The 27,541-nt window shown below is 40.5% G+C and overlaps 1 protein-coding gene across 1 annotated transcript in view; it reads right to left on the bottom strand.

The window, feature by feature from the left end:
• Positions 1-27,541, bottom strand: part of ITGA2 (integrin subunit alpha 2) — a 216,199-nt gene that overhangs the window by 23,524 nt on the left and 165,134 nt on the right. The window contains exons 18-25 of the mRNA XM_082258852.1: positions 23,549-23,659; positions 22,230-22,312; positions 17,989-18,136; positions 13,748-13,840; positions 13,561-13,637; positions 13,382-13,465; positions 6,989-7,091; positions 3,655-3,765 (exon numbers count right to left, since the gene is read on the bottom strand). Coding sequence (XP_082114978.1) covers positions 3,655-3,765; positions 6,989-7,091; positions 13,382-13,465; positions 13,561-13,637; positions 13,748-13,840; positions 17,989-18,136; positions 22,230-22,312; positions 23,549-23,659 — 810 coding nt within the window. The remainder of the gene's footprint in view (positions 1-3,654; positions 3,766-6,988; positions 7,092-13,381; positions 13,466-13,560; positions 13,638-13,747; positions 13,841-17,988; positions 18,137-22,229; positions 22,313-23,548; positions 23,660-27,541) is intronic.

Genomic DNA, 27,541 nt, shown 5'->3' with positions numbered 1-27,541 from the left:
ATTACCACCTGTTAAGGGTGAGCTGCTAATATTGACATTAGCCAGAACACCCCCCCCCCTTCTTTGTATCCAGAGTCCAATTTAGACATTATGCTGCCCTAGGCACACTAGAATGATGACCCAGTTTTGAACAAGCCCTGGCCCTTTGTGTCATGTGATTATGTTAATTAAAACTACTTTTGCATTATACAATCAGAGGCACAAGAATCTTAGGCTCATCGTTCATGTTGCCTGGGCTATAAAGAGCATTCTGTTTCTCTCCTCAACCACTGCATCCAATTCATTTTCAATTTGGTCAAATTAAGCAAGAGAGCTGTCGTCGGAACAGTCATTTTGTTTTAGCTTGGCATTGTTCCTACTAACCCTGCTACCTTAGGACCCACTAATGCAAATGTGTTAAAGGCAACCCTGTCTGCTCCCATATGGTGCCACTTCAAAGGACTTGTTATCCCTGACTTTGGGACTGATCTTTGGCCATTTACCATGCTCTAGTGCCTTAGTGGTCAATAAACTAATGGCCAGGTGAATGAGATGGTTGGTGTGCCTTAGCTCTGAATTTAGGGACCCCAAGAATTGCATTACAAAGTGAAATCCAGTTTCAGAGGGATAGGCAGAAAAGTGTTTTCTAGCTAAAAAAAAGGGAATAGTGGGCACATTGTGGGGCCTGCATTTATACAAAGTTTAAAATAATAGAATGGTTGATAAGTTTACTTGAAATCAAAAACAGGCAGACCTAGGAAAGGATATACTACCTGTGCTGTTTTACAGGGGCCCAATAGGGCAAGCAAGGCCCATAAGTGAGTTACATGGCTATATTATAAGGTTGGAGAAGGACCCTCATTTCTAACCAAGCACCCCTATTGGGAAACTAACAGAGATAGTTAACCACAAGGAGACAACAGTGTTCTATCCCCAGGCTGAATCATAGATATCACCAGGGCTCAGGCTGAGGGCATCTGTTAACCACTTCACTGTAAATCCTCCAAAGCAAATGAACCAGAAACACAGTGACGTCTTCCATATACAAAAACTTTACTTGCTCAGACTATAAAATCCATTATTAGAGGGCTTATGCATTTCAGCAACATAACGCTGAAATGTGTAAGCCCTCTAATACTGGATCTTATCATGTAAGCCAAAAACGTTTTTGTATATAGAAGATTTCACTGTGTTGCTGGCTCGTTTATTTTGTGTACTTAACTGCCTTAGAATTGTTTTAGGTTTGTCAGGGAACAGAGGTAAAATGAATCTCTGCTCACACTATAGACCCCCTGTGAGTTTATGATGGATACTGATTTAACCAGGTGGACCAGGTCTCAAATTCGCACCAAAATTATTTCAAAGGGTCTAGTTTATATTTTATTTTATTTATTTATTTTAAAGGTCATACTATGCAACCTAAAAAGAATTACTGGTCTCATAATTCCATGCCATCTATCGGCTTGAAATACAGGCTTAGACTGGTGGTTCCTCAACAGCTGAAAGGAAGCAGAAGCAGGTTGAGCAGCTCTGGCATAGATCAGTTATTTTCTTTGGCCTGGCTCTAGTTATAATGACTTTCTGGAACTTAGAATCTCTCAATACGTGGCGGGTCAGAAAATGTCTAAGTCTGCTTAAGGCATGTCCTGAATGCATTATGTACAAATGTAAGAATATTCAGAAAGGCATTCTGCTGGGAGAAAATAAACCAAGATACATAAATAAAAGGCTTAAGAATTAGACAATACACTGAGCCTGAGCATACTAAAGAAAGTTTAGTTGACTGGCGTTTGCAAATGGAGCAAAGGCATTGGTGCTAGTAAAAGGAAATCCTGTGTATTACTGGTTGAGTACATGCAATTTTTTAATGACTTTCTACTAAACCCAGAAGTGGTTATATAAATAAAAAGATTTGTTTTTACCTTCATTGGTATCCAACATTTGAATAGATTTATGTAAAGAGCTTTTACAAGAATTAGAGCTGCATATGGAAATGTTTTATTATTATTAGCAATAATTGAAAAGTATTTTAAACCTAATAGCATATAATTTCCAGCACTAAGCCTATGTCCCCAGGGTAGTCTGCATACCACCACCATAGCTGCCAACTGTCCCTCTATTCCAGGTCTTGGAAAGTTTAGCCCATGGAAATGTTCCTATTTTCCGTACAAAGGGATTCAGAAAATCACTGTTAAGTTTCAGTTACTGTCATCATTACTGTCAGAGAAACTATGTACACTTATTAAGTTTTTATAGTAATCTTTGCCTGAAAATAATTTCCAATCATGTTTTTTGTTTCACATTTTTATGGTGGGTCCCCAAAAACCAGTCACTTCATTCATAACATTAATTATTAATTTATTCATTGAATATGTTAAACTATTACTAGTGAATTATTGAACCAATCAGAGCATTAGAAACTGGATTGGAAATTGGTATAATTACATAGAAACAACTCACAGAGGATAACTTTATGGTACCTAAGCAACATAGTTGGGTAGTGATGGTGGTCCAAAGTTTATTTTTTTCCAGAGAACCAGTACCCAGCATGGAACAGTGAAGCAAAAATTAATTTGTAAATTATTTTATTTAGTTACTAATCAAGATTTTTTTTTTTAATAACAATGAAGTTTATTAAAATGTACCCCACATCTTTGGGGTGCAGAATATTTGATCTTATTTAACCGTACATCCTAAAAAAAACATTACTATACTGCATATTTTCCTAAAGTGCACATGCAAGACAAAAAAGACATGTTCACTTTACTGCTTCAATCCCTAACAGCACATCTTCCTTTCATTTCCCTGCTGCTTTATTTAGTCCCCCAGAGCTTAGGACAATATCTAGCACTTCTGGCAAATGGAATCAGGTGACTAACTCCCCTTCCTCCCAGGTGACAGCACTGGGGCTTACTAATGGGCCGCTTAGGCACTCAGCGCTGCCATATGGGAGCGGGACTTATGTGTCCTCTGCTAAAGCTATAAGTAAAGGGAAGGTAAATATGTAGGAAGAGCAGAGGTTAAGAGTACCTGTTACTATGACCCATATACTGTAGGCTACACACAGGTTCACTTTAAGCTTCTATCAAAGAACAGTTTTTTCATGATAAAGAGAATTTGGGAAATGTACTATGGCATGAAATGTCTCATAAAGTTCACTTGAAGTGCACTGGGGCACTTTAGTAAATAAACCCCATAGCCTCTCCTGTCCACTTCCCACTCCAGCGTATTTCACCACACAAGGGGCTTAATCATGGAGATTGGTTTTACATAAATGGCAACATCAGTGTGCGGTTTATTCATTTTTTAGTTGAGGAGCAGAACAGCTGAGCAGAGATGTGCTCCTGGACATGCACCTGATGGAAGCTGGAGGTACAGAGAAACAGGCATGTTTGGAGCAGTATGATGGTTTCCACCAATAATTTTGTGCTATGCATTCATAGTGATAGTCACTTTACAATAAGCACATCAGTTAGATGATTCCATTGAGTTGCTATGGGTTAGGCCTGCACAGTGTCACTTTGCTTCCTTACTGAATAAGACCAAATACATTGTATATAAATTCACGAATGTAGCAGTAAGAGGTCAATTTTATAATGCTGTTGATATAAATTAAAATCTCAGAATCTCAGAAATACCAGCATGATGCCAATTGTCTGTACGGTATGTTTTTACCTGATCTGTCTGCACTGAGGTGATGTACATCAGAGGGTTGTTACCTTTGGTGAACTCAGGGATATTAATAGTTAGGAATGCCGTTCTCACTGGCATGGTTCCAGTACTGACCTAAAACAACAAAATGCAGAGTATACTAATTATGAAGGAAAAAAAAAACGTTCCTTTCGCCTTACCAACCGGCCAGGAATTTGCAGACAATAAGTGACGAATACAGGCTGGTTACATTTGCATGTTATTTTATAAACTTCTGAGCACTGGATAACTCTGTATGTTGCATTTTGCACTTTGATGCTAGGCTGCCCAAATATTGCTCCTTTTGCAAAAGATGGTTATGTATTGATAGATGCAGATGAATGGCTATTCCCCCAGGGCTAGACTGTGCCTGTGCTAGACTATATTGTCCTGCTCCCATATGTGTATTTCTGGCCCAGCACGGCATGCAAATTTATTAAAAAAATTAAAAACAAGAAAATCCCATGTACTTAAGTATTCACAGCCTTTGTCATGACACTCAAAATTCAGCTCAGGTGCATACTGTTTCCACTGATCATCCTTGAGTTGTTTCTACAACTTGATTGGTGTCCACCTATGGTAAATTCAGTTGATTGGACATGATTTGGAAAGGCACACACCTGACTATATAAGTTCCAACAAATAACAGTGCATGTCAGAGCACAAACCAAGCCATGAAGTCCAAGAAATTGTCTGTAGACCTCCGAGACAGGATTGTTTTGAGACTTGGGGAAGGGTACAGAAAAATGTCTGTAGCATTGAAATTCCCAAAGAGCACAGTGGCCTCCATCATCCGTAAATGAAAGAAGCATGGAACCACCAGGACTCTTCCTAGAGCAGGCTGCCTGGCCAAACTGAGCGATCGGGTGAGTAGGGCCCTAGTGAGGGAGGTGACCAAAAACCCAATGGTCGCTCTGACAGAGCGCCAGTGTTTCTCTATGGAGAGAGGAGAACCTTCCAGAAGAATAACAATCTCTGCAGTACTCCACAAATCAGGCCTGTATGGTGGAGTGGTCAGATTGAAGTCACTCCTCAGTAAAAGGCATGGGACAGCTCATCTGGAGTTTGCCAAAAGGCACCTGAAGGACTCTCAGACCATGAGAAACAAAATTCACTGGTCTGATGAAACAAAGACTGAACCTTTTGGCCTGAATGGTAAGCATCAAATCTGGAGGAAGTCAGGCACCGTTCATCACCTGGCCAATACCATCCCTACAGTGAAGCATGGTGGTGGCAGCATCATGCTGTGGAGATGTTTTTAAGCAGCAGGATTTGTGGGACTAGTCAGGATCAAGGGAAAGATAAATGCATCAATGTACAGAGACATCCTTGATGAAAACCTGCTCCAGAGCGCTACTGACCTCAAACTGGGGTGAAGGTTTATCTTCCAACAGGACAATGATCCTAAGTACACAGCAAAGATAACAAAGGAGTGGCTACGGGACAACTCTGTGAATGTTCTTGAGTGGCCCAGCCAGAGCTCAGACTTGAACCCTATTGAACATCTCTGGAGAGATCTGAAAATGGCTGTGCCCTAATGCTCCCCATCCATCCTTATGGAGCTTGAGAGGTTCTGCAAAGAAGAATGGGAGAAACTGCCCAAAAATAGGTGTGCCAAGCTTGTAGCATCATACTAAAAAAGACTTGAGGCTGTAATTGGTGCCAAAGATGCGGCAACAAAGTATTGAGCAAAGGCTGTGAATACTTATGTACACATGATCTCTTTCATTTTTATTTTTAATAAATTTGCAAAGATTTCAAACAAACTTCTTTCCCGTCGTCATTATGGGGTATTGTTTGTAGAATTTTGAGGAAAATTATTTATTTAATCCATTTTGAAATAAGGCTGTAGCATAGCAAAATGTGGAAAAAGTGAAGCATTGTGAATACTTTCCGGATGCACTGTAAGAGAGTATAGGAAGAATAGTGGGGGCAATGGGAGATTATCAGGCTTAGAGTGTTTGTAAAGGCTAAATGTTTTTTACGTTAATGCATTCTCCTCAGCCTTAACCCAGCCCCCCCCCCTGTACTTACCTAAGCGTGATCTTGATTCAACGCTGTGCTCGAGCGCAGCAGTGCTGCTCTCTCTCCTCGCGGGACTCATAGGCAGTAGCGGGAGCCATTGGCCCCTGTTGCTGTCAATCAAATCATGTGAAGAGGAAGAGGGGGCATGGCCAAACCACTTGTGTGTGTCATTAGACGCACACAGCCCATCTCAGGATCTTGTCCTCATAAGTGCCCCTATAGCAAGCGACTTGCTATGGGGGCACTCAGAAGGGAAGAGGAGCAAAGAACAATTGCATGTAACAGGTAAAAATAAAATTTTTATTATTAAATGAACCTTTACAATTATTTGAAAACTGAACTCAAAAAATATCAGATAAATACAGAGTTAAAATACACAAATGGGAGCTGCCTTTCCTGCCAAAGTATTTGTATCTCTGTCCGGCCAGTCTAGAGATTTTAACAGCCCTAGTGGACAGGACAGCCAGCCTGGTGATCTGACTTTCCTCTACTGCAGTTAAGCAATATAACTTAAGCTGGCCACACATGGATCCAAATTTGACGTGTTCAGCAGGGACTGGATGAATTTTGATCCATGTTTGACAGGCTGATTCTACACAAGCCAATCTATTGATCAACTCCTGTGCAACCAGCCTGTTAAAAAATGTCCTCTTAGTCAGCACCACAAGCTATAGCTAGGGGTGTTGATCAGTGTACAGTATTCTAATGGCAGGGAATCCTCTCTGCTGTCAAAATAAAATATCTTAATGGGAGGTCATTTTTTTTCATTCAGCCTGCTGGTTAAATGAAAAAATAAAAAAAAGATGAATGTACTGTATGGCCTGGCTTAGTCACCTCCCAGTCCCCAACTTGTGACTGGACAGTGAAGGAGCAGCAGCAAACTGATGAGTCATGCTGTTCTCTACTTCGCTCAACATATTTCTTGTTAGTCCTTTGTGAAAGCACCAAATCATGACTGAATTTACACAAGATGGGTTCCTACTTAAACTGGTGCATTTAAATACACAAGCAATTTTCATATATTTCATGACTTTTAGGAACATTTTTGCATGTACCAAGGCTAATATTGAAAATATTTTCAGATGAGGGAAGTCTCTGGTTGACCTAGCCATTCCTCCAGTCTTTTTATTGAGGCAGTAAAGGTATTAACTAAGGGAGCACTGCTTTTGTCTGTTAGGCATTTTAGACACATGGAGCTTTTTAGATAGCTTGGCTACAAAGTCTTTGTGTGCAAGCTTTCCTTGGTTAATAGGGCAACATGATGGTATGCAGTCTGAGTCTAGGCTGTACTTACTTTTATTGTGAAGTTATACTCAGGGCCAATTTCATCAAAAGTGTTTATCCGTGAGGGTACACTGGCTCCAGAGAAGACCTCATAGAAGTTAATGTTGGTGGATCTATAAGCAAAAGAGTGAACCTTTGAATAATCTCATACTTATAGTAAAATGATTTAAAAGATATTTTGTGTGTAATTCAACCGAGTTCTTAAAAAAGTACCACATTGGACAAAAATTTGACCTAAGTATAGGTGTAACATGTAACATGGTGCAAAAGGTGGGGTTAGCCTATAATACCTTCACACAGCATTGGGGTGGAATTGAGATGAATTTAAGGGGATTCATTTGTTCAGTTCACAGGTGTAAACTTAGCACAAAATTAAAGATGTTTTTAGGTGACTTATGTGGAAATTATATATTCTATTTATATAGCGCTCATAAATTATATAGCAGCTTTACAGAATACACAAAAACTGTAATTCTTATGTTATTTCCCCAGTAATCAAACAATACAGGTTCTAATGTTGGTTGGTTAGCAAGCATTAATCTATACCTAAAATGTATTAAATTATAATTGTAGCACACAATCTAATGTTCTTTCCCCAGCAATTCAGGCATACTGTACATACTCTGACACTGTTTGGTCAAGCAAGCAAATATTTATATGAATCTACATTAACCACCTCAATTTTAGACACTGTCACCCCCTTCCTGCCCAGGCCATTTTTACGTTTTCAGCGCTGTCACACTTTGAATGACAATTACTCAGTCATGTAACACTGTACATAAAAGACATTTTTGGTAGCTTAATTTTGGTGATATTTAATCACCATTGGGGTTTTTATTTATTGCTAAATAAACAAAAAAAGCCTTTAGCTTTCTCAAAGGGGTGAGAAAGCTACTGGTGTTCGTAGCGCAACGCGTCAAAGAGGGACAAGCCGTACTGACGTCACTTCCGGCCATCGGCCGTGACCGGAAGCTTCGGATCTCTCCGCATCGGCGGATACACAGGGTTACTGTCTGCACGCTTTGATCTTCCTAATTGTAAGTAGTCTGTAACTTGTGGCATTAATAAAATATACCCGACCTACTATACCATGAGAGTCTCTCCTATTTTGAGCACCAGACACAGGAATTAAGTGTTCATCTGCGTGGACCAAGTTTAAATCATCCATAACAGCGGGAGGATAGCATATACATACCAGAAGAGTGAGGAGAGGAACCTGGAGATACATATCTAAACGCTCTTTTTGAGTGTTGTAAAGGTGAGCGGCCACTGCACTCGGTGTTGGATTGTGGGCTCACCGGGACACATCCACTTTATTGTATTGGGAAGTGAAACTTCATCTAGAAATTGCACTGGAAGATATCACCATTGTTTGGCACTTTGCACTTTATTGAATTATTATTTGGGACTGTCAGTTATTTAAGAGTGATTTTGTGGATCATACATGCACTTTTAACTTGGCACTGCTGCACTTTTTTTTGAATTGCTCACTTCAGCGTCACTTTATACTGCTATTTGCACATCTATTACTGCCCATTGTTGTTGTATATTTTTTTACATTATTGTCAGCGATTCATGATCTATATGAGCACTTGGATTTTGGTTTTTCACTATTGGATGTTCATTTGAGTATATTTGATTTGATTTTTCTATCCTTCAGATATCTTCTTGCTTTTTTCACATTTTTCGTTTATGATTCACCTACACACTGATACATATTTATTCATCACTTGATCACTGTGATCATTTATTATTTATTGTGTGATAATATCCTATATTTTCTACTGAAGACAGAGAGAGTGGTCCCGCTCACTCAGAGTATAGAGCTGATTTTATTTCTTCTTAATATATTTGATACGTGGGGACACTATCAAAATCAGCTGCTGACTCTGGAGGAGTTCCATATCTTCTTCGCAGCCCCCCCTTTTTGGCATTGGTCACCAGGTCGCTTACCTCAATATAGCGCATAAGTTTATTTCCTTATAAAGTTCCTCTTAAATAGTCTTAAATTCTGCTTACTTAAAAATTATTTCTGGTTTGATCGTCTTTTTTGTTTTTGAAAACTAGAGGTGTTGTGATGGGTTCCCGCATCGCTCCCAGTGTGACCAATTTGTTTATGGCCCACTGGGAGGAGGAAGTGGTTATTAAGGATCATCCCTTGCAAAGGTATGAATGGCTCGGACTGGTGTCTCGCAGGAACATAGTCAGTCGGATGTTCAGATGGATCAGTTCAGGCACAAGCAGGGACATGGTCAGCATAAAGGAAAAGTATCGGCTAAGGCAACAGGCAGAAACCTGGTAGATAAACAGGCAAATCAGGATCAATGATTCCAGCTACACTGGTCTGGCGACACTGTGGCTGATGTGGTGGTGATAGGAGAACCGTGAATGGCTGCATTATTAGGGCTTGTTGGGGGACAGTAAAACCTTGCAGTTGACAAGTCCTCAACCGCTACCCCCTTTAGCTGCAGAGGCAGCAGCTTGGGGTGTACACCTGCCATGGCTGCAATGCTTAGCTTTCAACTGAGGCAGGAATTATACCCCCTGTATGCTCTCTGATCATGAACCAAGTCGAGTGAATGGGCTTGCTTGTGTAGGGTCCAAAGGGTCCAAGGGGTTAAAGCAGGTGGTGAGGAGATGATACAATGCCTTTACATTGCCTGTCAAATGCTCTTTAAAGAGAGAGATTCAAATATTATTGGCCCTTCAGAGAGCATTGCACATGTGAACAAGACCTTATGGTGACACAATGACTGTTGTGGGGGTGATCAGGGACACAGTAACTGGTGTGGTGGTGATCAGGGGCACTGTGGCTGGTTTGGCAGTGATTAGGGATAACTGTAACTGGGGTGGCGATGATTAGGGATATTGTAAGTGGTGTGACGGTGATCAGGGATACTGTAACTGGTCTGGAAGTGATCTGGGACAATAAGACTGGCATGGCAGTGATCAGGGACACTGTGACTGGGTGACTAGTGACATTATGTAAAAAAGAAATTCCTTTTCCTTTCCAATTTGTATTATTTTTTCTTTACATACTGTCACCGGAGTATTTTATTTTTGTACACTGTGATTACTTGTTGCAGTGATGATTACTGTAACTATCATGTGTGGCTTTCGTTCATTGCTGTTTAATTAACATTTTACAAACTGGCTGGATTCTTGGAGTTCAACTTTAAACTATAAGTTCAAATACCTTGGTGCATGATTAGATAAGCCAAGAAAACCAAGTGGCTATTCCAACAAATGGTTAAAACACAACATTATACTGTATGTATATCAGTGTAAATAGCTTTAAAACATGCATTATGATATGAGCTAATTTCTCATGAGAATACCAGTTAATGATATATGCATCACATTGCAGCAATTTAGCCATTGTTGAAGGAAATGGTATTCGTTAAGGAGATATTTCCCCTAAGGACAAGTGTTCCAGGAGAACCAGCTAACTTTCACGTTTTTATTGAAATAATAATAATAGGTCTACAGTTCTGTGTAGCAATTGGTTATCGAAATGTTTGTGGTCATTTTCTTTGCCTTTTTTTTTCTAATGAAAGCTAGTAGCACTTTGAATATTGTTAATATATATTATTTAAAAAGTAAAACTGCTGCTTTTCTGTGTCTCTGAAGTACTATATATTGACCGATCTATGAATGTGTGAAGCACATTTTTGCTTTATTGATTTTTTAAAGCAGAAGATACACTATATTGTCAAAAGTATTGGGACGCCTGCCTTTAATCGCTCGTGAACTTTAATGGCATCCCAGTCTTAGTCCGTAGGGTTCACTATTGAGTTGACCCACCCTTTGCAGCTATAACAGCTTCAACTCTTCTTGGAAGGCTGTCCACAAGGTTTAGGAGTGTGTCTATGGGAATGTTTGACCATTCTTCTAGAAGCGCATTTGTGGGGTCAGTTACTGATGTTGGACAAGAAAGCCTGGCTCACAGTCTCCACTCTAAATCATCCCAAAGGTGTTCTATCAGGTTGAGGTCAGGACTCTGTGCAGGCCAGTCAAGTTCCCCCACCCCAAACTCGCTCATTCATGTCTAGCCTATAAGTGTCATATAATTTCTATAAAACAAGTGTGATGGTACTACATCCTAAATTATATGTAGTGTTGTGTGATGATATCTCTTTGGCACAATAGAGGACACCCTCCTCTGCTCATGCTCCTCTGTGTGTGTGTTGAGAAGCACCCTCAGATATCTGGCATTGATCGCGATCTGGGATGGTCAGATATGTTTCTCTTTTTGGACAATTTCAGTATACATAGCAGTTGGAGCAGAACTGTTCAAAGTAGACCCAGAAACATCTTTTTTTTTCTTGGTGAACCTCCATAGACAGAATTAGTTTATTATCAGACTACAGTGAGTAGCCAGTTAAAGTAGGGTGGTGAAAGCACTGTGCTAGGTGTTAATTGAACATTGCTAACCTTTATTTTAGGTATATTTGAAGTCAAAGCTTTTTTTTCCCCAATATTTTGCAGACATTTTTGAATTTAAGTGATACCTTTTAATAAGTTTAGTTATTAGATTTATCCAGTAAAGGGTATCATTTAAAGCGGTTGTAAACCTCAGTCATGAAATCTGAACAAAGAACATACTGTATATATCTGTAGTGTTTACTTGTCTATCTCCAAAGCTCTAAATGTCATTTCTCTCTGGTGCTTTGTTCCTCTGTTATCAGCATGTGTTACTTCTGACAAGTCTCAAAACCAGAGGGGAGGAGAGCTCAGCACACAGCTTGTCTATTCACAACACAGCTCTGCATGTTCCTTCTTTCCTGTGCTGTGTGTGAAGGGGAGTGTGTCTCTTTCCTCCAATCAGCTCTCACACACTGTACAAAAACTTTAACTTTAGCCCCACGCAGATTAGACACAGCAGGAGGCAGACTGCGGGAGAAGCTGGCTCGATTGCTGCCGGCCTCCCACGATCTTCTGCAAAACTGACAGGAGACCTGCCTGATATGTAAACAATGCAAGACAGCTCTCCTGTCAGAGAGGCAGGGAAAGATGGTGTGATTCAGCTAAGATTAATCACCGATCTCTCTCTGCCTCTGTTTAATCCATCCCCCACCCAGTTAGAAAGCACATCTAGGGAACACATTTAACCCCTTGATCACCCCCAGTGTTAACCCTTTCCCTGCCAGTGTCATTTTATACAGTAACAGTGTATATTATTTAGCACTGATCACTATATTAAAAATCACTGGTCCCCAGAAAGTGTCACGGGAAGTGTCAGATTTGTCCGCCGCAATTTTGAAGTCCTGCTAAAATTCGCTGATAGCTGCCATTACTAATAAAAAAAAATAAAAAGTCCATAAATCTATCCAGTAGTTTGTAAACGCTATAACATTTTCACAAACCAATTATTATACGCTTTTTGGGATTTTTTTTTTACCAAACATATGTAGCAGAATACAAATTGGCCTAAACTGATAAAAAATTAGATTTTTTTAAAAAAAACTTTTTATTGGGAATGCTTTATAGCAGAAAGTAGAAAATATTAGTGTTATTTTTGGTTATAGCGCAAAAATGAAAAAACGCAGAGGTGATCAAATACCACCAAAAGAAAGCTCTATTTGTGGGAAAAAGGGGCATCAATTGTATTTGGAAACGGCGTCGCATGACTGCGCAATTGTCAGTTAAAGCAATGCAGTGCTGAATCGCAAAAAATTACCTGGTCATTAAGGGGGTAAAACCTTCCGGGGCTGAAGAAGTGGTTAAAGGTTTCTCCTCACCTTATTCTTCTAGTGATCACTGTAAATTTGATTTCTCATCATTTTACAATCTAGGGAAAATGTTCTCAACAATAGAATTTTTTTTTTTTTATTCAGTATATTTAAGTTTAGTACATGTTTTTGTTAAGAGGGTTGCGCCAACTCAACTATATTTGAACTTCTTTACTATTTTCAGTTTGGAAGTAGGAGATGTACAACAGCTTACAACACTCTGTTCATTATTTCCAGAGGTGCAGAGGTTCATTGTATTACACTATGGAAATCTTGCCAGCAAGGACACAGACAACAACTGGACAAGGGTTTACATGCTTCTACACTATCTAAAACTAAAAGAACTTTTTGACTTTGCATAATTTTTGGTGTATCTCCTTCATACTGGTGAATTGTATTTATTGCAACCTTTTAACCACTGTACTGTGTTGTAACTACTAGGGCTGGCCCAAGACATTGTGCTGCCTGGATCCATGGTAGGTCCGGCCCTGGTAACTACCAAGCTTTTGTACCAGGTCTTTGTGCTGAACTACAAGTTTTAATAAATATTAACTGATCCAACTGGTTGGCTGTAGTTGCATTTCCCATGGGAGCAAACACGACTAGACTGACATTAACAGGCTGAATGTGACATACTGCTTAGAGAGGACAGTAAAATCTAAACGGTTTACCTTGTTAAGTGGATCCCTGCGTCATATTGAACAGGAATAGTTCTGTTTATAGAATTGTCTCCTTCATAGACTTCTTTGCTTTCACTGTCAGACAAATACATTGTCAAGCATATTATAAAATATGATATATTTATTAAATACATAAAGTGGTATCTATGGCTGAAAAGGGAATGTGGTACCTTGTGACCTGGAAGAATATATATGCTTTATCCTGAAGATGTTTAAGGTTAAAGTCAAATCCGATATCAAATGTCACCTAAGATACAAATAATGTAAGATCAGAACTCTAAGAATTATACCAATAATATAAAGCTAGTGTAAATACATCAGTTATCACTGATAATATAACTAAAATGCTTTAAATACCATTTGCCCAGCCTTTAGGAAAGGAAAACCCACGAGGCAGGTCACAGAACCTTGAGTATTTCCAACTTGGCACAACACCTCTGTTCCATCACTCTGCAGATACAAAGCCACAATTCAGTAAATCAAATACAAACTCAGTTATTTTCTCCAAGTCATAATCCCAAGTGTATTATACATACATAACAACCAAATGGGAAGACCAATGATTACAGGGCCCGTTCACACCACAGAAACGCAGTCCAGATGCATTCTGAATGCATTTTTGCATGTATATTTTTGATGCTTTCTGGTGCATCACATTAATTTCAATAGTGCCTGTCCTAATCAATGTGACTCAGCACAGTGCAAAGTTCCTGCACTACTTTGGTGCCACACCTGTCTGATTTCAGCCTATGGACTTTTACGTTATCTCAAAGACGTTGCACCAGCATTAGATAAGAAGCGATTCCTATGTGACTTTGATAGATGAATGTTTTTTCTTTAATCGCTCTTCCTAGGTCATCCTTGCTGTCCAAGCCCATCCCATTCAAACCTAAGTGCAGCAGAAACGTACATCACGTGCCTGCTCACTTTTTTTGCACACATTAATGCGTAAACATGCAACGCACGTAGGGCAGCTCATGCATTTGAATTTTTTTTCCTCGTTAGGAAGGAGGCAGCAAGGATGACCTGGGAAGGAAGGTCAGGTTTAAAAAAAAAAAAACACTTATCTTAACAAGGTTGCATAGGAATGCTCCCCATCTAATGCTGATGTGACTTCTGTGAGTTAACATAAAAGTCTATGAGACTAAAAGCGCAGGGCAACATTAAAAACAATGTGATTTCCCTTGTCATGCGATTATGTGTGTCTCAGAAGCCAAACTAGCGTGAAGGGAACTAATTAGTGATATGTGCATTCCGGTGCGTCTATGAATGTACTATTTTTGTTGACTGCACTGGAACACACTGCAATGGTGAGAACTATGCCATTGTAATACATGTAACCTACCGCTCATACGTTTTTTATGCAGATTTTTTTTTATTTGATTTTGATGCAGAGTTTTTAATGCATGTAGTGTGAACCAGCCTGAAGAGATTAGTAGTGAACTTTGTCCCAAGGGAACATGGACCATCTGCTACAGCTCATTGTTCATAAAAAACTCATCCCCCACCATACACGCCTAAGCTGGTGTATTGGGTCCAAACCAGAAGCTACCAGGGGTAGCATGAACTTTATTTATAAACTTTATATGTAGCACCCTCTAGCTAGTATGCTAGGTGTACATAGTTTAGTTGTTAGTGTAGGTAAATTGGCTTGGTTGAAAGTCAGGCCTGGGTTGAATCTGGGTCAGGGATTAGTGACTCAGGGAAGCTGGATGATTCATTCAGAAAGCTCTTCTTGTGCCTCTCTCCTTGAGCCTTGGAGAAGCTTTCAGATGCAGTAGGTGGAGGCTAGCAGGGGCTCTTTGTAATATTTTTGAGGGCCCCAGTCAATCCCCAGCACATGGGCTAGCAGGGAGTAGGCCACTTCATAAACAGCCATAAATAATGCCAGCAGAGGCAGTCGGTGGAAGATAGAGATGGAGTACAGACGAGGCTGTCGGTGTCCCTTGAGGATGCCCCCTAGTCTGGGGGGTAATCTCCGGCCAGCGGCTCGGGTACTGGAAGATTCCCTCTAAAGCACACAGAGGAAAGCCTTCCTTGCACTGGAGCAAGGAAAGAGGTCAGCGGGAGCAGGTCAGCACATCTGGGAGATCTCCTGAGAGTCAGCCTGGGTGGGCTGGTAAGTGTCAGTCAGGATGACTGTTGGGGGGAAGTTAGCCTGGAGGGCCAGTGAAAGCGGCAGCTGCAGCCAGGCGGGGTAGCAGTGCCTGAAGCGGTGTTGCTGGGATCAGTAGCCACAAGAGGAATGTAAGCTGGATACTTATTTTTGCTACATAACCAAGGGGCCTCAGATTTTTGCCTACAATGGGCTACTGCTTCAATCTACTGAGTGATAATCAGACATTTTCAGTGTACCAGCTGAGTATGTGATTTGAGCCAAATATAAGGCCAAATACAACTATGCTAATTAGCATGGCTTGTAAAGTGGGAAATGGAGGCTCTAGAATTTTACATTTTAATAAAGGGACTTCTGAAAGTTTAATTTAAAGCAAAAAGAAAAAAAGCGGACCTAACCGGCCAGAACCCTATTTGTCATAGAAGAAAGCCTTAGCATATGAAGTACACTGGCTCACATTTGCTTAGGTGACCAATGTTTACAAAGCTCAATGAGGCAGTCATTTAAATCACTGGCAAATGTACCATATTGACTGAGCACAACCACAGAACGTGTGTAGGCTTCAATGATAGGACTGTTTTACTGAAACACAAGTCCACCAGCACTCACATTAGGCCCAGATGCTCTAACTATTCTGGCAAATGCCAGGATTGTTAGCTGTTCAGGCCTCAATATACTGCCAACTATTATGTAAAGTGAACCTGACCTGGCTTAAAATGTTTCTTAGGTAGCAATAGTGCTTCAGCAAGTACCAGTGTTAGTCTTCTAAGGGAACCCTGTGTCACTTTAGAATCCCTTGGACCATAGGCCAAGATATTCTGCCAAAACCAAGATTACAGTTATAATAAAGGCAATTTTTTTTTTAATTAAATAAAAAAAAGTTTATACTTACCTGCTCTGTGCAATGATATTGCACAGAGCATTCTCTTGCCTCTTTTTTGGATATTCCACAGAGCATTCTCATGCCTATTCTTTGGATATTGCACAGAGCATTCTCTTGCCTCTTTTTTGGATATTCCACAGAGCATTCTCATGCCTATTCTTTGGATATTGCACAGAGCATTCTCTTGCCTCTTCTTTGGCTATTGCACAGAGCATTCTCTTGCCTCTTCTTTGGATATTGCACAGAGCATTCTCTTGCCTCTTCTTTGGATATTGCAGAGCATTCTCTTGCCTCTTCTTTGGACATTGCACAGAGCATTCTCATGCCTCTTCTTTGGATATTGCACAGAGCATTCTCTTGCCTCTTCTTTGGACATTGCACAGAGCATTCTCATGCCTCTTCTTTGGATATTGCACAGAGCATTCTCTTGCCTCTTCTTTGGATATTGCACAGGGCATTCTCTTGCCTCTTCTTTGGATATTGCACAGGGCATTCTCTTGCCTCTTCTTTGGATATTGCACAGAGCATTCTCTTGCCTTTTCTTTGGATATTGCACAGGGCATTCTCTTGCCTCTTCTTTGGATATTGCACAGGGCATTCTCTTGCCTCTTCTTTGGACATTGCACAGAGCATTCTCATGCCTCTTCTTTGGATATTGCACAGATCATTCTCTTGCCTCTTCTTTGGATATTGCAGAGCATTCTCTTGCCTCTTCTTTGGACATTGCACAGAGCATTCTCATGCCTCTTCTTTGGATATTGCACAGAGCATTCTCTTGCCTCTTCTTTGGATATTGCACAGGGCATTCTCTTGCCTCTTCTTTGGATATTGCACAGGGCATTCTCTTGCCTCTTCTTTGGATATTGCACAGAGCATTCTCTTGCCTTTTCTTTGGATATTGCACAGGGCATTCTCTTGCCTTTTTATTTGGATATTGCACAGGGCATTCTCTTGCCTCTTCTTTGGATATTGCACAGAGCATTCTCTTGCCTCTTTTTTGGAAGTCCCTGCTGGCTCTGTCCACTCTTTCTTCCTCTAGCTGCCCCCTTAGCAATATGCTATGAAGAAATTCTCCCCTCTGTTTGCCTGGTGGCCATTTTCCCCAAGAAAGAAAGGGCAAAATGTCAGAGCTGTCCCCAGAACAAGAGGTGAGGGAATCTTCCATAGTGGACACCTCTGTCCTAGGTTTAGGAGGTTATAAATCCAATTCATGGCATACATATGCCTTACTGTAATTGTACATTGATATTTTTTTGGTGCATATATCAACTGTCATTTGTGGAAAGACTCAATCAAAAAATAAAGGTTTAGAGGACACCTCTTCAAAGGACAACTGTCTAAAAAGGGAATTCCCTTCATGTTGGGAGATTTCCTATAACTTCATGCTCTCTCTGGGACAGCAAGTGAAGGTAAATTTCCCCAAATATACAGTCAGCAAAAAAATAAACTAACAGGGGTTCTCTACTATATCTGAAACTAAATAAAAAAGATTTGACTATACATACACTTAAAATTAATAACAAAAAAAAAAAAAAAAAAGCTGTTTTTGAGGATCCCTGCAGCTTTCTCACCTACATTATGTTATAATACTATACTCACGGGAGTTGTTGAAGATGCAAAGAACAAATTTTCAGAGAAAGTAGCTTTCAGCTTTGTGTTATATGCGTTTTCTTGATCTCTTTTGTTTGTTAGAGTTACTTGGAAAAGCAGCCGTCTGTTCTTGTCGCTGACCACATACGGTAATTTGCTGTAAAAAAGGACATTTTATGCATTTTTATCCAACCCTAAATGCTCGTTTAATAAAAAAAGCAATGTCATGAAGTAATCATCAGCAGGTAACCAGAGTTTATCCTATGTTAAAACAAAATTCCAGGCACAGACCTTTTTTTTATAATTTCTTAAAGGACAAAAGCTACCTGGTCAGGTGTGTTTGTTTTTCTTTCTGTTTTGGGCCCTTTCATACTGATACATTTTTCCTGCATTATTTCCTTGCAAGAAAAATGTTTCCCTTTAAATCCTATGGGACGCTTCACACCACTGCCTTGCTGGTGCCGTGCGTTTTAAAAAGTCCTGCATGCCGCATCTTTAGTACAGTTTTGAAACCCAAACCCAAAACGCAGCTTCCCATTGAAATGAATGGGAATTGCGTCAAAATCACTGTGAAAGCACACGACAATTTTGTGTTTTTGAGTCACATGTCCATTTTTCAAGGTGCAGGCAACCCAAAATGACACCAGAAACGCACAGCAAATGGATTTTAAAATGTGTAGCAAAGTCGCGTTTTTACCGCAATTATGTTACAGAGCAGTGTGAAAGTACCCTTACTGTACAAATAATTAATTTGTACTGTATATGGAGATAATACAGACAGCTCTGTAGTATTGGCCACTCTCACTGTGAAAGCATCAGCATATATGGAAGAGTTACGTAGTTACATAGTAGTTGAGCTCCAACACATCCCTCCTGAGGACTGGCGACCAGAACTGGACAGAATACTCCAGATGCGGTCGGACCAGAGTTTTGGTGGTAGGATTATAGTTTTATCTCTGGAATACATCCCTTTCTTTATGCATTCTAATATTCTGCCGGCTTTGGCAGCTGCCGCTTGACATTGCATATTATTGCTTTGTATATTCTCTACCAAGACTCCCAGATCTTTCTCCATTTTTGATTCCCCCAAAGGTTCCCCCCCTAAAGTGTATTGTGCTTTTATGTTTTTAGTCCCCAAGTGCAAAACCTTACACTTCTCCACATTAAACCTCATTTGCCTCATCTGCACCTTGCCATGTTGTTGCCCACTCTGTTATTTTGTCCAGGTCATTTTGTAGGATATCTGCTTCATTCTGTGCTGTTATTGCCCTGCCCAATTTTGTGTCATCTGCAAAAACTGATATCAAACTACTGATCCCGTCCTCAATGCTGTTTATGAATGAATTGAACAAGGTTGGTCCCAGGACTGAGCCTTGGGGGACTCCACTTACCACCTCAGACCAGTCTGATTATGCGCTATTTATCACCACCCTTTTGACACGCCCTTTTAGCCAGTTCCGTATCCAAGAGCAAACCTTGTGGTCGATGCCTGCAGACCTTATTTTATAAATTAAGCGCTTGTGGGGAACTGTATCAAACGCCTTAGTGAAATCCAAATACACCACATCCACTGGTCTCCCCCTAGCAAAGATCAGGAACAGTGGTCTAGGTATAATCTTACTAAGTTCTTTGAGTACTCTCGGATGTACGCCATCCGGGCCTGGTGATTTATTTGTGTTAATTTTATCCAGCCTTTCCCTGATTTCACCCTCTGTTAGCCATAGTGGCAACTCCTGTGTATTACTACTAACCATACAGTCATGGTTAGTGTACCCCTCCTTTTCCTGTGTAATATGTTTTTTAACATTACGGTTTAGCCAGCCAGGTTTGGCTTTGTCTCCTCTAAATTTATTTCCCATAGGAACGCACTGCAAGATGCATTTGTTTAATATATTCCTAAAGCATTCCCATTTTAGAGGTCTATTTATAAAAAAAAAAAACTTGTAGTTCAAATGCCGCAAGCATTGACTCAGCCATCACAAATTCTGATTGTACTTTGCTTATTTTGCTGATTTTCTATGATTATCAGCTTTATCTGAAATACCTCATTCAGAAAAATACCACAGTATGGCCTGTAGATGGAGCTGAAGATCAAAGAAAATTAAAATATTAAGTAAAAAAAAAAGGTAAGAATTCATTATGACTTGGCAAATGCTTGTGACATTTTGGCAAATACCTCTAGATGGAGCTGAAGATCATAGGAAGTTAAAATATTAAGCAAAAAAAAGGTAAGAATTCATTATGACTTTGGCAATGCTTGACATTTAGATTTTTATAAATAGGCCCCTTAGTTTTGTTTATCAATCCCTCCTCTCCCCTTGACCATTCACAAAGTGCAGTGTATTCTGTAAATGAATCATATAATACAAAGCATACTGTTAATGGCCGAGTACTACTAATACAAACTTCTTTGTAGAACTATAAATCTCAGCTGTACTTTTAGAGCTTTAGCGAGGAGAAATTCTGTAATTTTAGTAATCCCTGTTCACCATTTCAGGTCCGATTTCGGTCTGAATTTTTGGCTAAATTCGGACCTAAAATGGACCAGAAAACACACAGGAGGACACCTGTGCAATTCGCTCCACGTCCATCCCATGGCTGTGTAAACCGGGTCCATTGAGAGGCGGTCACAGGCTCCTGACATGCGAATTGGATGTGTGGGGGAAACCTGCACCCAATTTGCATAAGTGTGAACGCAGCCTAAAGAAAATTTCATTGCAAAGTGTGACTGCACTTGCACAGTGGGCGGTCTATTTTCTTTACTAAATCAACCCCAATGATTCTATTTTAATTTTTAACATTTATTTCTGCAGGACTTATGGATCCATTTATGTCAGGCCCCCCAATCTTAGGTGTATACCACAGTCATACACTTAGAATAGTGGATCTTCATCCTTCAGGCAATCTTCACTCCTATCCACCCCTCCTTTTTTTTTAATTTTTTTATTAAAAGTGTTTGGGCCGCTCGCCAGGTGCACATCATTTGCCTAGGCAAAGGACAAGCACTGTGCTCCCTTTGCCTCCTGGGATAAACACATCACATATCCCAGGAGACATTGTCCTTAATTCAGTAAATAAGAAGGGGGGCAGGCCTAGCAGTATGTCATTGGTAGGCCCGCCAGCTGAACCAAGAAAAGCTGGCACCTACTGATGACATCACAAAAAATACAGCGGCATAGAGTGACAAAACAGAAGAGGATATCAGCAGAACAACACTAGGTCCACTGGGTGGGTGAGTATCTGAATTGTGCAGATCTGCTTTAACAACCTCTCTAATGAGAGTCCCCCCCCCATCCTAGGCCCAATAGCACCCTCATGGACTGCTATGGTTATTGTTACACCAGTAAATGTAATGGACCTTCCACAACGATCTTAGAGAGGTGAGCCATTTTTTGTTCTGCTTAGCTATTAATCTTGTTTTTTTTTTTTTTTTTATCCTAACATAAAGGATCGTTGTGAGCTTATCATTAGAATTATGTAGCAATGTGTTGTATAAACAGGGCTTTTTTTCTCAGAGAATAGGTGCAGGAACTCCCTTTCTGAGTCACCCCATGTCTCTGCCCCCTACCCACCTCGGAGCACCGTTCCTTGGTTCCACCTTCTACCCACCTCCCAGTACCGCTCCTTTCAGAGAATACAGAACCTAATACAAAGTGTGATGCCAAGTAAATTGTATTGAATTTGTTAGTGATAACAAGAAGCGCAGTAAAATAAATCCCCTACAGCCAGCAACAATAGACCACAGCAACAGTAAACCCCCCTTCAGCAACAATAGACACGCCCCACCACAATAGATGCCCCCCACAACATTAGACACACCCAGTAACAATAGATTCCCCCACAACAATAGACACCCTTAATAACAATAGATCCCCCACATTAATAGACACCCAGCAACAATAGATCCAGCCACAACAATAGACCCCCCCAGCAACAATAGATTTCCCAATAACCAGCATCAATAGACCTATCTCTTAACAGTAGATCTCTCCCAGCAACAATTGACAACCACAGCAAAATAAGACCCCCTTTCCCCAGCAACAATATATTCTTCACCAGCAACACTATATCCCCCCTCCCCAGCAACAATAGGTTCCCCAGCAGCTGGCATCAATAGACCCTTCAGCACTCCCAGCACCCCATTCTATACATTTAGTGCTGGGGGTGCCAGAACTGCATTTCCCTGCGTTCCCGCTGAAAAAAAGGCCCGTGTATAAATAAAATGGGTAGAATTTGGAAGCTGGACTCACACATCCTTTGGTTTCTGCTCCACTTGTAATAAAAGATCTGAAGTACAAATTCCATCATCTCCGCAGTCTTTTAAAAAGGGAATCTAAAGCAAAACAGAAATAACAGAATGAGAGAATAATTCTTCACATATACAAATTCAAGCATTAAAGATGCTGGTACCCACACTACTAAAATTCTCCCAGGAGGTTAAAAAACATAACTTATAGACAGAGTTGTGTGTTGCACTTAGTAGTGTCTGCTTTAACATACTTTACAGTTTATGGCTTGGGCTACATGTAGGAAAGGGTTACATCCCTCTTAACTGTATAACTTGCCCTCTAGGCAAATGATGAGGGTTATGACCCTGGAAAGTGAACTAGAAAGCAAGCAGAGGAAATTGCACAATAATCATGATTTCCACAATGTTCCCACCTTCCTCTTTGCTGAACACAGTCAAGGATTGCCCTTGCATGGGATTGATGACTGTATTCATGGACTGTTATGTTGTCCTTTGCCATATTTGTGTAGTGGTACTGATCCCACTGTTGTAAACTGTTACAATACATAACGTTGGGTAAGGGTACCAAATCCCGAATTATACAATTTTAAAATAATTCCATAACCAGTAAACTAAAGGGACTTCAACTGTACCATAATAGTATAAAAGTACAAAATTTGTTACAACATGTTACAATACATCCTTTAAAGCAACAATGCACAACACATCTGGAGGCTATACAGATTTGCTATATAAATAGAACGTCCTTCAATTTTTGAAGCAAGAGCATCATGAGGTCTTTATGTTCAACACGTTTCACAGGTCAAAGCCTGCTTCTTCAGGACAAAATACAAAATGCATCCAAGTCCCATAAAAATAGTTAAATGGGCAAGCTTGGAACCAGACCTCAGGAGGTAGACATCCACACAAGGGAGGAACTTGGTTTGAAGGCTTATATTATGAGGAGGAGGAAGGACCCCAAATCATCATATACATCCAACATCTAGTTGATAACTCTTTAACCCTCATCATTCTCCAGAATATGTTCACAAAATGTTGTTCACAAATATTGTGTACATATTCTGGAGCATGATGTTACCATTATGCCACATTAGTCCCATACAAATTAGGACTAGGTAAAATATAGGTGCAAAGCCCAATAATACCACAAAACCACTCGGCCTGCATGGTAAAATCACTAAATGAGAAGACACAGTTACTATATTTACAATTTATGGAGATTCATGACTTCCACCTGCTTCAAATAAAAGTATTGTGGTGGTTCATTCCCAGGATAAACAATGGACAAGAGCAATATCATGCTAATGGAAACATACTTACAAACCATTCACTTGAACCAGATGAATAAGGGTTTAAAACTGGGCTGGTGTTTGGTTTTTGAGCTGCAATATTGATGCGAACTGCCAATGCATTTTCTGAGTCCGATGTCTCCTGGCAACATAAATATTAATGGTCATTTCATCAATGGAAACTTGTCATGCATATATCATTCTGTTACTTTAATACTTATATATGAATAAAAAAATTAATAACTTTGAATCCATGGACTATATTATAATAGTTTGCATACTATTCAGCCACTCTACAGTGCTTTTCACAAAACATAGCAGATTCACATCAATCTCTGCCCCCAGACAAGCTCCCAAGGTAATGTCTTTATTGTAATCATAGCAACAGTTCTACATACACTCAGAAATATATCTAGTAAACCTGCCAATATATTTTCTGGGAGTTCTGGGTGGAACCCAGAGAAGAGGAAAAACAGCTGCCAACAAATATTATCCATCTATAGACATCCACGATCTAATACTAAACTATCTACCCTGTAAAGAAGAAATCAGTAAGCATACCTTTTTTGAAGCCGAACCGATCCGGTCTCCAGCGGCAGAAGCTCTGAAGAGGACACAGCCGACAATGGCTGTGAAATGAATGGGGAGTGACGTCACCCATAGACTTACTATGGGGCTCCCGTTGTCAGCTGTGTCCTCTGCACCCACCTCCACAGTGAAGCCACGGCTGACAGCTCAGCATGGGATCGGGTCGGATCGACTTAAAAAAAGGTATGTATACAGATTTTTTCTTTACATGGCTAGATAGGTTAGTGTTAGATTGTGGATGTCTATAGATGCAGGGATTTTAGTGTTAAGGTGGTCTTCTACTTTAAGAAATGCAGGGTGTCTACTTTTTGAAAAGTAGACACCTCAATATATTTAGTTAGACCTTGATTATGCCTGTGTTTGAGGGGGGGGAGGAGTTGTTAAAAACATGCAGTTGAGGGCCCCCTCCCCCCCTTTAAGCTGCATGGGCAGTGAACAGGAGTGTACATATGCTGCAGCAAAAATTATCCTCGCTGTTGAGTTTGGCAGGCAGTATTTCCGAATGTGGCTCATTTAAGTGAATTGGGTTAGCCTCTTGTAATCAACTGTACAACAGAGATCAGACTTAGACAGGGAGAAGCAGCACAAAGAGCCAATCAGCTGCGCTGTAGTGATCACGTGCTAAAGATAAAGGGGTTGATTTACTAAAAGTGGAGAGTGCATAATCTGGTGCAGCTGTGCATTGTAGCCAATCAGCTTCTAACTTCAGCTTGTCTCCATACTTTATTTTGCTGGGAAATCACTTTGAAAAACACTCCCTAGCATTCTGGTCATGGCCATCTTGAGTAAGGGCAGATAATTCATGTAGCATTTACTTCTTGGAATCCATCTGCCCTTAGCCCAGGCACACAGGCAGGAGGGTGTGCTTAGCTAATAATAACCCTCCTCCCCTCCTGAAGACTCCTGGGATGTATGACATCAATCACCTAGGCACAGAAACCAGGAAGAAACTAAAGAAATGGATAAAAAGGTTTAAGAGCCCATTCACACTATGTCGGATCCGACTAGGGGGCGACCTTTGAAGTCGCGTGCAGCGCGACTTCGGCGCAACTTGCACGGACTTCATAAAATGAATGTCTATGCAAGTCGCTCCAGGTCGCCCCGAAGTAGTACAGGAACCTTTTTCTAAGTCGGAGCGACTTGTGTCTCTCCTATTAGAACGGTTCCTGTAGCAGTCAATGGACCACGACGGAACGCGACTTGTCAGGCTGACCAAGTCGCCTGACAAGTCGTATTGGTGTGAACGGCGTCTCAAACAAGTAAATAGAATAGACCTTGCTCTCTATTTACTAACGTGGCAGCATAAGGATTAAAAATGGTCAATGTTGATTGAGAGAGTGAAGTTCCACTTTAAGATTAATGCAATTACTCTCTCTGCACCTATAATTAAGTATAAACCCCAGTGTGTGCTTTAGTACACAGGGCCTAAATTTTCATTGTGGATTTTATCTTCTAGGCATATGTTGTAATTGATAGCAGAGGGATTCTCCCTGTTATCAGTGAAGTGATTCTGATTTAATTACTGCCCTGATGGAATGCATGATCCTAGTCTGGGAGATGTGAAATGACAGCAGCTAATTATGGTGAACAGTATACACACAGTAAATGTGCCAGAAGGAATCTGATTGGCTGGGTGCTTGAACACGACACAGAGCTCAGAAATACAAACACGTCCACCACTGCCTGGGACATTGAAATTCCCAAATGAAAATACGGAAGTTAATTAAGTTATAAATAGACCAGACTATGTTGATATCATTTACCACATCCATGTGTCAGTCTTACAGATCAGATAGGCCAAATCTGGGAACAATTTTTTTCGTTGTGTAAACAGGAAACAATACTGTGGTCCTTGGTCTGTTTAATGTAGTAAAACGACAAGTCCCAAAATCTAAATAGGCAGGTCATAGTTCTGGAATATTCCCTCACTCCCTTAATATACAGTATATATTATGTATGCACTGTACTGTATGTATATATACACACACCCACCAGCTATTATGGGCACCCACTACTAGAACTCTGAAGGTATGCTGTGGTATCTGGCACCAAGCTGTCAGTAGCAGATCCTTTACAAATGCTTAATTTGATTGAGATCTGGAGAATTTGGAGGCCAAGTCAAAACCTCAATCTTGTTGTGATCCTCAAACCATTCTTGAATTCATCAGGCCAGGTTCCTTTTGGGACATAGGTCTGAACTTGGAACCTCTGCAGTGTCTGGATGTGGCTCTTCTCAATGTGCCATCAGGGATGCTGGACAGCCCAAATGTTCTTCCAAAGATTGCTAGGGGTTCCTTGAGCAATGGGACATTTCTATCTGTCAAATGAGTAACCACTGACAACAATGATTTTTTTTAAGCCATCTATAAGAGGGCAGGGCCGGACTGGCCTAGCGGGATACCGGGATAATTCCCGGTGGGCCGCCGGCCCTGGGGGGGGGGGGGGTTCCCAGTCACCACAAATATAATGAGCATTCCTCCCAGCTACTATCACCCTGATGTACTAGGGGCCGTAGATATTGAATTTTTTATCAGAGGTTCCCTGGGCCTGGAAAGTTATTTCAGGGGTTCCTCCACATTTAAAAGTTTGAGAAAGTCTGATCTAGAGGGGCAGCTGAAATGATATGCTGATCTTAATACTTGTCTCTCCCTCCTCCCAAGCTTCCATGGGATGTCTGTCCATCATATTAATGAAACAATAGAGACACTTTTGAGTTAGAAGGGGTAGAGCAAAGTTAAACATTATAGGAAATGTTGCATTTAATGTCAGAGAACTTTATTTTTGGATCCACTAATCCTTTCAACATCTGTTTTCTAGAGAGTGTAATCTTTGCTTATTCATTTTTTCATTATATCCTCAGTATGCATTGTCTATATTTGTGACATATTTACTTTGAAACCAAGCTTAATCCAAAACTTTTATTTTTATTTGTTTTATGTTGGGTAGCAGATGGTTTGAAGCACTTTTTGTTTTTATTGCTTCTGGTGTGCCTACAGAGAGGTTTCCCATTTTCAGTCCGATGACACCTTGTTGTGACCCATGATAAATGCTTTTGGGTCCCCACTCAGGCTGTCAAGGTCAGATGGCGAGGAAAGGTCCATCCAGACCCAAAGCATAGTGCAAAAATGGGAAGCAGGTAAAAGCAGCCTCAACTCGATTCATCCAGATCACAACTGTTAGAGTTGTGGTCTGAATGAATCAAGCTGAGGCTGCTTTTACCTCCTTTCACCTTCTAACCACTCAGGCCAGGTGAAGGGTGCTGATGACACCTTGCCCTATGCTGTAACATAGTGTGTGTCTCCACTGAAGTGATTTCTCCTTGTCATGCTTACAGGAGATCAGTACATGAGGGTAAATGTCCCAAGCAGGGATGTAGATAGCAATAATAACTTTTCCCCTTCTCTATTCATAATTAAAAAAAAACTTTTGGCCTTTA

This window comes from Pelophylax lessonae (assembly GCF_965119305.1).
Source record: "Pelophylax lessonae genome assembly, chromosome: 1".
Taxonomy (NCBI): Eukaryota; Metazoa; Chordata; class Amphibia; order Anura; family Ranidae; genus Pelophylax; species Pelophylax lessonae.
Note: the sequence above shows the minus strand (reverse complement) of the source record. Positions and strands in the feature narration are given on the sequence as shown.